Source organism: Geotrypetes seraphini, chromosome 17, assembly GCF_902459505.1.
Source record: "Geotrypetes seraphini chromosome 17, aGeoSer1.1, whole genome shotgun sequence".
Lineage (NCBI taxonomy): Eukaryota > Metazoa > Chordata > Amphibia > Gymnophiona > Dermophiidae > Geotrypetes > Geotrypetes seraphini.
In genome coordinates, this window is record NC_047100.1 from 7892545 (window position 1) to 7906412 (window position 13868).

Genomic DNA, 13868 nt, shown 5'->3' on the forward strand with positions numbered 1-13868 from the left:
GAGAACTTCTGGGCAGCTCGCACACCTAGCTAGAATAATTGAAATGTGTCAGTTTTCAGAATTTATATCTGTTTATATTTTGCACTGTTCAGGAAGGAATGCATTTCTTTCTATTTCTCTGGTGTTGTACTACATGCACAGTCTGGCATCTTAGGGTTTTGTTTGTGTATATTAGGACTTTTAGTTTATGGTTCTGTATTTGCAAAGGGTTTATGTGTGTTCTGCACATTTGACCAAGATCAGGTGTTCTGGTAGGAATGAATGTCATGAAGCATTACTGGTGTCATGGCCTCAGGTAGGAATATATTTGTAGGCTCTCCATCAGACCTTTAGGACCCGAAACGGCCCTTGCTTAAATATTAGCGAAGACCGTTGCATTTTGGTGTACAATGTAGGTGCAAAGTTCTGGATGTTTCCAGACTCCTGGCGTGTGCATCAGCACATGTTCAAAGGGACATTAACTGCTAACCTGCAAGCTACACCAAGAGACTGAAAATTACCTCCAAAAGTAGGAAGAATTTGATGGGAAGCATTTTAAAAATGTCTATATATTTATTCACATGAAATGTTATGCGAATTAAATGTAGACAAAAGGTGCACTGGTCAAGAAATATTATACAATGAAATATATGAACTATACAGCATTCTATGATCAACAAAAAGAGATATAGCCATTTAAATGGAAGCCTAGTCTATGAGAGGTATACCAAGAAGTGTTCGTGGTAGGCCTACAAGGAAGTCTGTTCTTAGAATATTTAGCTGTAAAAAAACCCTAGAAATAGAGTCAGATCGTTGAGTAGATGCACCCAAGAACGTTATTCACTTACAGTGTTCTACTTTCCTAGTAACTAAATGGAAATGGACCAAGCTATTTGAGCAACCGCCTAATCAGGAAAAACACACCCAGACCAAGGAAAACTCAGGCACTTTTTACCCCCCCCCCCACCCCAATCAAAGGTATACAAAGCAAAAAAATATACGACAGACTATTAGCCACCAGAGCAGCGAAACTAGACTGCCACCTCTCCAATCTGCTGACTATGATGCTCAACTACAAAACATTCAGAAAGAACTTAAAACTTTTCTATTCAAGAAATTTGTCAAATGATCTAACCAAACCTGATTGACCCTCCACAGATCCTGACGCATACAACATCTATTAACTATGTATTCTCCCTGGAAATGCCCAGCCCAACTCTTATTGTAAACCGCCTAGAACTGAAAGGTATTGGCGGGATAGAAGACACCAATGTAATGTAATGTAGTGAGGGTGAAAGGAGCCTGGGGGAGGGGTGGTTCCACTCCCCTGCCCTTGTCTCCATCCCCCACTGCTTCCCCCCAACCAGCCCCCACCGCGCACACGCCTCCGTACCTCTAGTTGACCAACAACTTCAACGTGCTCTTCACGACCACGTTGGCCCTCCCTCTGATGTCATGTCCTATCTGCAGCACCCGGTAGTGATGTCAGTGGGAGCCAAAGCAGTCACGAGGAGCACGTTAAAGTTGCTGCTCACGGCAGTGAACAACTAGAGGTAGGGGGAGGGAAAGGGGGCATGCGTATGGTAGGTGGAGGAGTTGGAAGAGGTGAGGGGAGGAGGGTGCCAGAGCCCCTACCATGATGGTGCCCGTGGCGGACCGCCCCCCCCCCCGCCCGCCCCATCATACTACGGCAGTGAGTCAGTTTTCATGAACTGAATCTGTGTAGCAGTCTCAGCATCTTCATCTTCTTGCACTGTTTGTTGACCGTCAGGTGGTCTCTGCTCCTATTCTCCTCTGTCCGGAAGAAGAGCATATCCCAGGTTCTTCCTCCTGTAGTATATCCTCTGGAGTAACAGTCCCACACCGGCCAGCAGGGCTACGGCACAGAGTATGCCAACCAGGGAAAGGTGGGCAGGAGACTGGGAAAATTCCTGGTACGCCGGTCGCTGGACTTCTCTTCCTGCAGGAGGCAAAGCCGTGTAAAATGAACAATGGGACAGCATAAACCAAAGCATGAGCTGTTTCCACATCATGTTTTTCTGGTGATAAAACCACGGGATTGAGAGAGGATGACAGGGAAAAACTCCCATACACTTCAGTATGTTCTTTTCACACTTCTTTTTTACCATTTTGCCAGGTCCTATGGTAAATCCACTAGTCTTATTACATTGGGCTTTCACAGGCTAAGCAAAAAAACTGGAAGGCCTTATCACTTTATTCATCAGCATTATGCATTGTTTGAAGTTAGGGTCAGCTAAGGAAACAGAAATATGATAGATGAGAAAGCAATCTTTTTTCCCCCCTATATTTTATGAGGAAAGTAGAGCTGGCTTTTTCAGGTAAATGCCATGCTAAGAGAACCTCCGTTCGTCATTGATGAACCTCCTCTCTACAGTCCTTGACATACATTACTAAGGTGGAGTGTATGCAAGCTTTCTCTACCCCCACCAGACTGGCTTGGGGACAACAGGACCAGGTTTTTTCTAACACCTTTACTAGGACAGACCATTGGTTCATCTAATCCAGTAGCCCACCTTCATGGTGGCCAATCCAGGTCACTAGTACCTGGCCAAAACCCAAAGAGTAGCAACATTCCACACAGAATCTCAAAGAATAGCAAGATTCCGGAACCCCAAATAATAGCAACATTCCATGCTACCAATCCAGGGCAAGCAGTGGCTATGGACTTTTCCTCCAGGAAATTGTCCAAACCTTTCTTAAAACCAGCTTATTTAAAGTTCTTTAAGTTATGGATGGGTAATTGTAACAACGGTGAAACTAAAGTACATAGAATAGAATTGCTAATCAATGTGATGGATGTAATTGTTTTTGAGTGCAAATTAACTCAAAATGTGGCTGGATAGTTGACAAACACACATTTCATCATCCGCCATCTGCAGTCATTCTCTTTTTTTCAATTTAATTTCTGTCAGAGCTGAAAATCCAAGTTCACAAAGATAAGAAGATCCAAATGGTAACAAAGCCTTGATTGCTTTGTTGCTCAAGTTAGGATAACTACTGCATAAAAAAAAAAATAAAACAAAAATGACTTGCCATTAGTTTTCAAGGACCAATCACATCAAAGAGTAATGCTTGTATGGGCGATTGTATCCTTAGGCACACAGACGCTCATAACATTGACAGATTCTTGCATTCGCGACGTACTTGTCATATATTCTAGTGTATACTTATGAAGGGAATTTTAAAAAATAAAGTCAAATTCTGGAATCTCTCGTGGCACACCTGGAATCTCTTTGGGGCACACAGTTTGAGAGTCACTGGATTAAAAGGTCAAGGTGGACCATGCTATCAATGCATGTACTTTCATGCAGGTCAGTATTTTATGAGAGGACATTTATGCAATTAAAACACTGCATTTTATGCACATTTGTAGTGCCTTTACAAAGCTACCCTTTCCCCCCTCCCCAGTCTATATTTTACACCTGCAATGAATTATACCCCACAGAAAGTAGAAGTGAGAGAACTAACCATTTTTAAAGACAATTGGCCCCTGGGAGAGTCTGGCAGCTTGGAATTGACTGTTGGAGCCAGAGAGGTCACGTTTCTGTCTTTCGCCTATACAGCCCTGAGTACAGCGATTAGGAACAGAGTCATCATGGCAGATGATAACATCACAGAAGAGATAGACCTCTGGGAAGTCCTCAAATTTAAAGATCTGAAAACCAAAGTGCTCTTCCCTCTGATCCCCTGCCGGGTATGTGTGCAGTGTGGAGTCCTGAAAACACCTGCAGAGGATAGAGAGAGGAAGAATTAGCAATGGAGGTAAAAGCAGTCCCCAAGTTACAGACACCTAACTTAAGTACAATTTGTACTTAAGAACGTGGATGTGGCTTCATTTGATTTCACTGAGCAGTCTTTCCAGTGGCCGAAACTCCTACACTTCTCCTGTAGCAGATTCAGGAACGATGCATGGCCACATTAAGAACAGTGTGTGGTTGGGCGTGCTGTACCTTAGAGAGAACACTGGTAGGGACAGTTGGCCCTTTTGTCAGCTGGGAGCAGAGGTAAGCAGCAAGTATCTGAAAATCTACAAGTTCTGAGTTACATACAAATCCGACTTAAGAACAGCTTTAAAAACGTAACTCGGGGACTGCCTGTAACTGAGCTGAGCACTTCAACAGAGGAAGGAAGAGTCTAAAGATAATGCACATAGGAGTAAATTCTATATATGATGCCAAAGAAAACCCGCTCAGTGCTAACCTATAAATGCCACTTATAGCTAGGTGGAGTTGATAGAATAGCACTTACGCCCTGGACCTGCATCTATTTCCACTAATTGAAATGTAGTACATATCCTTACATGGATCCAAGTTTCCAAGTTTATTTAAAATTTTCTATTTTGCCCTAGGTAAATCCAAGAAATGGGACATCATGTCTGCATGGACGCATCTGTGCCCCTCAAAAAGAAATCACCAACCACCACTACCTTACACCTCCTAGTGGTCACAGACCAAGTAATTTTAGGGATTTCAAGCTTTGTTCCTTCCCCTCCTTGGGATATATAATGATAAAGAATGTTCCATACAACTGGAGGCTTGTCCAACAAATCAAGCACTTTTTGGAACCTAAATAATTAGATATTATCACTCAGGCTTTAATTCTGTCCTATTCAAATAATTGTGATCTTCTACTGTTAGGGCTTGAAGATGAACAGATGCACAGGTTCTCTAGCCAGATTAATATTGGTGGGAAGCTGGGGTGATGGTGCCACTTAGAAGACATGGAATATTATGTAGGTAAGCGCTGTATGCAAGGATTAAAATCTCAAACTTAATTCTTAAAAAAACTCTTAGCAAGGGTGAAGCTCATTCCCATGGCTTACTACCAAAAATGATTTAGCTACAGTGCTTTCAGCAAACTACAATGTGGCTACAGGTTTCATAGAGAAACTAAAATATAGATGAAGTTCTTACCCATGTTTGATGATGCTATAAGTCATATCTCCTGGTTCTAGAGATGGTGAGGACTTGCAATTCTCTGTCAATATCTGAAGACCTTCATCATCTGAATCCACTTTAAATTCCACATAGAGACGTCCATGCATGCCAACCTCATAGGGGAATGTGGTAACTGGGTCCATGAAATCTTCACTATGGTAGAACTTTAGTGAGATGTTGTGATGGCCCAGTGCCACCACGTCAGTGACCGTGGGGTTGAAATGCATGCTTAGGGTCTCATTGGCCACCATCTCACACTTCAATGGAACCTCGATCCGGTGAATAGGGGTGCCGGGGACAGTTCCATAAACGGTATTCACATAAAAGGTCTTCCCATCCTCAATCTAAGGAGATAATGAAGAACCTGAGTTTAATAAAGGATGTTGCTGCCCAAAAATAAGAACACAAGGAACCTACAGAGAAAAGGACTCCAAACTAAGGACACATATTTAACATTTACAGGATTTGGGACAAATCCATAGCATGCTTACTGAGACATAATAGGTATATATTGAAGGAATTAAGGCCAGTACTAGGCAGACTTGCACAGTATGTGTGCCTTATATAGATATTCAGTTGAGGACAGGCTTCAATGGCTGGGAAGGTGTAGATGGGCTGGAGTGAGCTTTGCCAGAGATTCCAGTCGATAGAACCTAAGCAAAGTACCGGGCAGAGCTCTGAGTTTCTGGCCCAGAAATATCTAAGAAAAGGACCATTTAAATTAAATGATTAATTAATTTATAGAGCATGTATGGTTAGGCAGACTGGATGGACCATTTGGGTCTTTATCTACTGTCATTTACTATGTTACTAAAAGATTTCTAGAACCATAAGATTCCTAAGCAAAGACAACCGTTTGTTAGGATGAACACTAGGTGAGGTGAGCATCAGCCCTCAGAAATTTCCTAATATATATTCATTTGTTATTAAAATAAGATTCAGGTTTTGAGTCTCATGTAGGCCTTATAAAATAGAAATCAACATGGGGGGCATTTTCAATATGATAGCTAAATCTGATTTTGGATGTTTTGCAAAATAATCCAGATATCCAGTAGAGAAAATGGTCATTTTCAAACCAGAAAAACATCTTTTGTTTCAAAAATGGCCATTTCCTAGATGTCTTTGTTCTCAGCGTATCTTTTCAAACCATTTTTTGGAAAAAAAAAAAAACCACCCAAAAAACAACAACATCCAAATGAAAAATACACAAAAGCCAACCACTGGGATGTGGGATGGGTCGGCATTCTTAGCAAACTGGCCAAAGAGGAACTATTTAGGAACTATTACCGAGAGCAATGAAATTTCAATAAAGTTAGCAGTTTTCCACACAAGCCTACGAGGAAAGAGGACACATTCTTACAAGGATTCTGGAGCCACATTTATCATAGGGCACGGAAATGACAGCCCAATCTCCCTCCTGATGAGCTTCACACTTGGGATCATGAAGGTGAACATCGTTAATGGATATATTGGCATTAGTGACCAAGCTGAGAGGAAGCTGGTATTTAGCCCCATGAGACAGGCAGGTCAGTTGTGATAATGCCTCTGGCTCCTCTGTTCCATCTGGAAGAGGAGGATCTACAGAATTAAAAACAGAGCAAAACAGTCAACTCACAGCCCCATAGACAGATTAAAGTAATTACATGCACAGTAATTCCAAACATCATTTGTAATTGGGATTTTCTCCCTTTGTATGCTTTCAGCACTTTATAAAAGAAAAAAAAAATCTGAAGAATGTATATAATTAACTTTGTGGTTAATTAATAATTCTTTTTCCAAAGTTCAAATCCTGCCAGTCCTAATGCTTGGCACAGTATCTCAATGTTCAACCATAAGTTTAGGAGGAAGAATGGGCCAGAAGGCATTCCAGAGGGCAGGGACAACAGTTATGCAAATAGACCAATATGCAGCTGTGTCAGGATATCTTTAGCTGCGGGTTTAAGTAGGTTTGTAGAAATAGCTGTGTTCACAGAAATGGATAGACCAGCTTAAGATCCAAAAGATAAATATTAACAGATAAGCCATCCACTTATCTTTATGCAGTGGCCACTCTACTGAATATTGACCCCGCAAATCTTTTGAAGCCGCGGCACATTGAAATCAGGGCTGTGGCTGGAGGGCATCTGGAACTGCGCAGACGCGGATGGAGGCGCTATCATTTCTGTGTCAGTTACGTGCATCAGTATTTTGCTTAGTAACATATTCATAAAGAATTCTGTAGCCCCTTTTTTTTTTTTTTAACCACAATTTAATTAAAAGGCTAAACTAAACTAAACCTTAGGTTTGTATACTGCGCCATCTCCATGGTGATAGAGCTCGGCACGGTTTACAGGGATTGTAATGAGAAAGGAACTCCAGGGAAAGGGTTAGATGAAGATCGGAGGAAAGAAGAATGTTAAAGAGCTAGGATGTCAGATGAGGAGGGAGTGATTAAATTTTTGAGAAAAGCCAGGTTTTCAGATGTTTACGGAAGGGTTGGAGAGCACTCAGGTTCCGAAGAGGGGAGGTAAGGTTATTCCAGAGCTCGGTGAATCTGAAGAGGAGGGAAGTCCCCAGTTTTCCTGGGAGGGAAATGCCTTTTAATGAGGGGAAGGCTCCTCAGCTTCTCTCACAAGCAATGGCACAGGAGACTCAATTGGCCTATATTGATTACAATGTCAAAAATAATGTGGTTTATGGTTTATTAGATTTGATATATTATGAACTAATCCAATCAGCTCCTCTGAGATTGTGATCACAAAGTACAGGAATCAGTTCATAGAACTTAAAAAAGTTAATAAGCATACATAATAGGTTACCATTACAAAGGGCACACATCACTTTTATAAATAAGTAAGAAGAGCCAAAGAAGATACCATAGGATACCAAAATGGGAAAAAAAAACCCCCACAGTGAGACTGACCAGTCAGATGAACCGGATAATCCAGCACTGATTATTATCATTTATTGCAGAATGATGCGCAAGATAGTTGAAACCACACAAATCGAGAGCCAGCGCTATACAGAGCAGTGATATCACAGTAACACACTGGTGACAGATGTCTTTTTTTTTTTTTTTTGCTAAATATTCACAAGGAACCACATATCATCTGTGGGCTCCTGACGAAGACACTTACACTGAAACACAGCTCATATCAAGTCCTTTGATATTTATTTGTCAAGATTTGTGTGGTTTAAACCATAAACACAAAAGAGGAGTGGATGAGTGGCCTAGTGCTCAGGGCTGCAGCCTCCGCACCCTGAGGTTGCAGGTTCAAGCCCAGCTCTGCTCCTTGTGATCCTGGGTAAGTCACTTAACACTCCATTGTCCCAGGCACATTAGTCGGATTGTGAGCCCACAGGGACAGTTAGGGAGAAATACACGAGTACCTGAATGTAAACCGCTTAGGATATAAGTGTCCTATAAATACTAAAAATAAATAAATAAACCTGGATCAGACCAATGGTCCATCTAGCCCAGGATCCTGTTTCTAACAGTGGCCAACCCAAACCCAAAGAGTAGCAACATTCCAGAGCTAAGATTGTGATGTCATAATGCCTCATTCCACTAATGCCTAAGAGCCAAACTCCTCAGTGATGTCACAAGGGCTTGATTGTCCTATACTTGGCTCACATAAGAACATAACAATAACCCTACTGGGTCAGACCAATTGTCCATCCAGCCCATCCCAAATAGTAGCAACATCTTGGATATTGTTCTACAGCACAATCGGTGCTGGATTATTTGGTTCATCTGTCTGGTCATTCCTACAATATTTGTTTTCATTTTCCATTTCTCTTTTATAAAATACTTGAATTGATGTTCAGTATATTGAATTACCTTGGAAAGTGCTTTCCTGACCAAGAGAATATCCATAAGAGATTTCAATTTCTATTCCATAGACGTAAAGGCCAAATGCTAAAGAAGAATGGGAGATCTCGTGTTCCATATTCATTTTTCCCAACTCTACTTTCCACCCGTAGAACCCTTCAAAACTCTGACTGGACCAGGTATATTGACTTAGGGGCTGATGATCTAAGTAAAAGTCAGTTGGTGAGGAGGACTGGGAAACAATCAAGATGTAGTTGTAATACGACTCATGTGTCACAAACTTGTAATATCTTCGGAAAAAGCTGTTTGGTGGAACTGTGGTTAGAAATGGGTCAAAAGAGTTAACCAATGAATTTCTGCCTCCTTGGAACAAATATGAAATCATGATGGGTTCAGAGGCATTGACAAGCAGTCCGCTTGTGACATCCAGGCTGATGTGGGATCCCTGGTCCAGATGGTACTGTGTGGTTCCTCCATTATTCACAACGTCCACTAAGGTGTTTGGTCTGGAAGAGATGATGTCAATGATCTGACTGGATTCATCAGTTATTAGTGGGAAAATCACAAAGTTTGTGCCCCAGTTATTCACTGGGACCAGCTGCTCAACAACAAAATCGCACGCACCTATTTTTCCTGTAAAACACTGGTTGCCACTGAAGACCGCCACTGGGGTGGAAGAGCTGACTCTGGTTCCTGTTAAATCACTGCTACTTTGGAACTGAATGACTTGTAGGGATCCAAGAGTGAAGTCAAATGTTTGCTTGCTGTTGTATTCAACTCCATTAAACGCTAAGCTTCCAGACATAGTGATGGCCACCTGGACTTCCTCTTCTCTGCCATTAGCTACAGCAAACTGATTGGCGCTACCAGCTCCAGTCGTGAAGATATAGTACTCTGTACCCAGCTCTTTGTCAGAAAAGCAGGCCAGGGCATCTGTCGTTTCTTGTTTTATGTTAAAAGCAAAAACTGAAATGTTAGCATCCGAGTTTACTGTCACTACTTTGGATTCTATTTGCTGCCCAAAGAGCATGAATTCACTGCCAAAATATAGTCTGGTACTGCTGTTCCTGTCCAAGAGTACCGTTTCATTGTAGCTTGATAAAGGCATTGTCACCGTCACTGAGGCTGGCTGATCGTGACTGACCAGGTACAGCTGCAGATCTGCTTGTACATTTGGTCTATAGTTTTCCAGGAAGGCTGTTATGAAGTGTCTCTGAGCATGACCTTTCAAATGGAAAAGAATGGAAAAATCCTGTTACAGCACCTACCCATCACTTGTGGAATCTTGATTCTTTTGGGGGGCAGCCAAGACTATGAGGGTTTGAGAATGTTCTTGCTATCTCAACTACACGGTATAACATGAGCAGTTAGGGAAGTAAGTTTGTCAACTAGCTAGGTGTTCTGGCCCTGGCAGATCCAGGCCTGGTTGATTTCAACTGCTTTGATTCATCCTATGGAAATTAATAGGACACGCAGATCTACAAGTCTCCATAGGCAATAAGGTGATACGTGCACTGGCTCTATGGAAGAAGCTGGTCATCACGAATGAAGACAAATGCTGCTATCTCTGCAGACTGGCTATCCCTATATCTGATATCACTGACTATATAGCATTGGCTCATATCACTTTATAAGTAAATTCAGTGATGCTCTTTCTACGGATAGTGTCTGAATATCATTGACTCTCCCTATAACTAATACCACTATCTAGGGTTACCGTATGGCTCCCTTGAAAGCAATGGAAGTAAAACCCGGATACCTCAATCCATCCTCCTTTTTCTGGAGCCATACGGTAACCCTACCACTATCTTTATCGCGCTCGCTCTCGTCACTGTAGATATAAATTCAGCACTATTCTACAGATAATGTCTGAATATCACCAGTTCTCCCTATATCTGATATCACTGACTATATAGCATTGGCTCATATCACTTTATAAGTAAATTCAGTGATGCTCTTTCTACAGGTAGTGTCTGACTATCATTGGCTGTCCTTATAGCAGCTGCTCCCATTGCTGTATACCAGTGGTCTCAAACCCGTGGCCAGCCAGGTCCTATTTTGAGGCCCTCGGTATGTTTATTATAATCACAAAAGTAAAATAAAACAGTTTCTCGATCATGTCTCTTTAGCTATAAATTGCAATATTATTATTAAAACTTAGCCAAAAGGAAAGATTTATAAACTATAGTTTTACCTTCTTTAATAAGACATTAACTTTTTTTTCTGAGGCCCTCCAAGTACCTACAAATCCAAAATGTGGCCCTGCAAAGGGTTTGAGTTGGAGACCACTGCTGAATATATGTAAAATATTAAAACACTGGCTGACTTTTTTTTTTTTTTATGACCACGGGATTTAAATTTTGGCCTGAATATTTATTCCGCCGAACTTCCAATCAGTATTAAAGTGTCCGTTTGTTCATCCATGATAAGCTTTTCCCCGTGGGACAAGGACCGCATATATAAACATGTTTACAAAATGCATTAAGTAAGTTCTGGATGAAGCTAAAATTTTGCCTCAGTCTAAATGTTGGGATGCCCATTCATTTGTTAACAAACTAACTCCTCCTTTTACAAAACTGCAATAGTTTTGTTTTTTTTTTAGTGCAGGCCAGCACTCTGAATGCTCTGCGTTGCTCCCGACGCTCATAGGTAGCTGATTTGTAGAATTTTATCATGCAATAATTAGATCTTTTTAGGGTTTTTCTAGTTATTGGCTTTTACCTTTATAGTTTTATTCAATTTGTTGTGTTTTTAACTATTGTAAACCGCATAGAACTTTACGGCCTTGCGGTATATACAACTGACCTGTTCTCCCCCTTACTCACTCACTCTTTCCTCTCTCAAGTCCAATTATTCTATACCTTCTCTAATCTTTTGTAAACCACATAGAACTTTACGGCCTTGCGGTATATAAACTATTATTATTATTATTACAGAGACCCTAGGATCCTGCTCTATTGGGATCTTGCAGTGACTTCTAGTGGCTTTACATGAGTACTGAATGTTCACTTCCCTTTGGCCAGTATTACATTCAGGAAAGGGGATTAGTGTTGTAGGGAACTAACTGGTTACTGTTCTCCCCCCCTCCCCAGTCACTCACCCGCATTTTAGGGAATAGTAGGGTCACTATAAGGATCCAGAAAAATGAGGACGGATTGAGACATCTGGATTTTACTTCCATTGAAAACTATAGAAGTAAACCCCAGATGTCTCAATCTGTCCTCCTTTTTCTGGAGCCTTATGGTAACCCTAAAGAAGAGACCATTTAGCCCAAGGCCTTAAGCCACTAGGTAATAATAATAATAATAACAACAGCTTATATACCGCAATACCGTGAAGTTCTATGCGGTTTACAAAGATTAAGCATAGGTACAAATTGATTGACTTTAAGAGGGGAGGAAGAAAGAGGGTTAATAGGTACAGCAACAATATAGGCGAAAGTTCTGGTTACTTTAGCCTGTGCATTTAATTAGGAAAAATGAGGCCATATTTAGCTCTTTGCTGTTATTGGGATAGTTGAAACAGGAATCCCACTGTACTCACTCCTGGGACAAAGGAGTTTCAAGTTTTATTTAAAATTTGATTAATCGGTTAATCATACTTCTATGCGATGAACAATGTCAAAAAGTTTTACAACATTCTGGGGATGCAATATATAGGACACAGACATGACGTATAGGACTTTCAGTGCCAATGGGGATGGGGGGAGGGGTGATAAATACAATGTCAGATAGGAAAGAAGACAAATAGGGGAAAACCAAAAGGCAGGTTTTGGAGAAATGGAAAGAAAAGAGGAGAAAATAACGAATAGAATAGGAAGAAGAAGAAAAAAGAAAGTTTGCCATAGTTGTGTATTTCCAGCAGGTCACCCAGGTGGAAGGGTCTGCCTTATTGACTGAAAGTTGCGTGGAATAATTGCTACAGCCTCCCAGTTTGTTCTGGCCCCGTCCCTGGTCAATCAGTTCTTTATGTTAACGGTCCCTCATACGGACTCCAGGCATATACCAGGATCTCACCTTTCAATGGAATTATAAATTTTGCCTAATTTATTCATTTATTCGCTCATTTTGGATACCCGACTCATGCTCAATCAGTGCCCTTGAGCAGCTTAGCTTAAAATAATAGATACAATCTTTAAAAAAAAACAAAAAAAAAACCCCAAAATGATATAATTCCCATACACCTTTCATTCACCCTTAGAACCGCACTCATATTAAAAAGAAAGGTTTCTCGCTGATTTTCTGGAATGAATATTCCCATCAGGTTCTCACCATTTTCCTCTTAATCCTGGCCTGCATTAGCCCACCCCCCCCTTTTTTTTCTCTCAAAAGCGTAACATGGTTTTTAGCACCAGACACGGCAGTAACAGCTCTTACGCTCATAGGAATTCTATGAGTGTCGGAGCTATTACCGCCACGGTGATGGATTCCTTACAGCATCTTATAAACACAGAAGAGGATCACACGCTTTGTTTATTTTTCCATCTGCTCAAGGTTGTAAGAGTAAGAAATCTTTGGAACATACATGAGCATTCCAGGCTGCTTTCTATGATATGGAATTTCGACCACTGTTGCGTAGCGCTTGTTCTTACAAACATTTTAGAACTCAACTGAAAACTTACCTCTTCTCAAAGTATCTAGTGAATTAAGTTATAGGTTTCTTTTATGTTATCTTATTAATCTTTTGTTAACCGCGTTGAACTTACGGTTACGCGGTTTATAAGTACATTGTTATGCAAAAAACGTGCTACGCTTTTGTAAAACGGGGGGTAAATTTCCTAAATCTATACTCACCAGCACTGATCATTAAGGTGAAAAGCAGCAGAAGCCAGAGAACGTGCCACCTCATCCCCACAGGACTTTCCAATTTTTCTCGACTATTATGTCCAAGCCAAAAGCTCAACCAACGACCATATTTATGTATGTCGTTATCAAAGCTTCCGGTTTATCCCAGGTGCAATATACTCAGGATTAGCAGCACATAGGGTACATTGTGTTTGCTAAAGATTAATCTCTGAGCTTAACGAAATGATATATTAATAACACTGATATAGCATGGCATGTGAGTGTCACAGCTGCACAACAGCTGTACAGCTTCATTACTATTTAGGGACCTCATGG

The 13868-nt window shown here is 41.0% G+C and overlaps 1 protein-coding gene across 1 annotated transcript; it reads right to left on the reverse strand.

The window, feature by feature from the left end:
- Nucleotides 1-1314: 1314 nt before the first annotated feature.
- Nucleotides 1315-13596, reverse strand: LOC117351379 (IgGFc-binding protein-like). The gene is made up of 6 exons (XM_033926605.1): nt 13542-13596; nt 8758-9972; nt 6298-6515; nt 4914-5281; nt 3469-3725; nt 1315-1939 (listed from the first exon to the last, which is right to left on the reverse strand). The coding sequence occupies exons 1-6, from the start codon at nt 13594-13596 to the stop codon at nt 1764-1766; spliced, it is 2289 nt and encodes a 762-aa protein (XP_033782496.1). The 3' UTR covers nt 1315-1763.
- Between the last annotated feature and the right edge of the window lie 272 nt (nt 13597-13868).

What these genes read in the sequence shown, in the direction of transcription:
- LOC117351379 (XM_033926605.1), bottom strand. Translation starts at nt 13,596, where the DNA reads ATGAGGTGGCACGTTCTCTGGCTTCTGCTGCTTTTCACCTTAATGATC. An exon ending in TCAGGAAAGCACTTTCCAAG is followed by an intron (nt 6,516 to 8,757) that starts GTAATTCAATAT and finishes TTAATTCTGTAG; the next exon opens with ATCCTCCTCTTCCAGATGGA. An exon ending in TATAGCATCATCAAACATGG is followed by an intron (nt 3,726 to 4,913) that starts GTAAGAACTTCA and finishes TATCCTCTGCAG; the next exon opens with GTGTTTTCAGGACTCCACAC.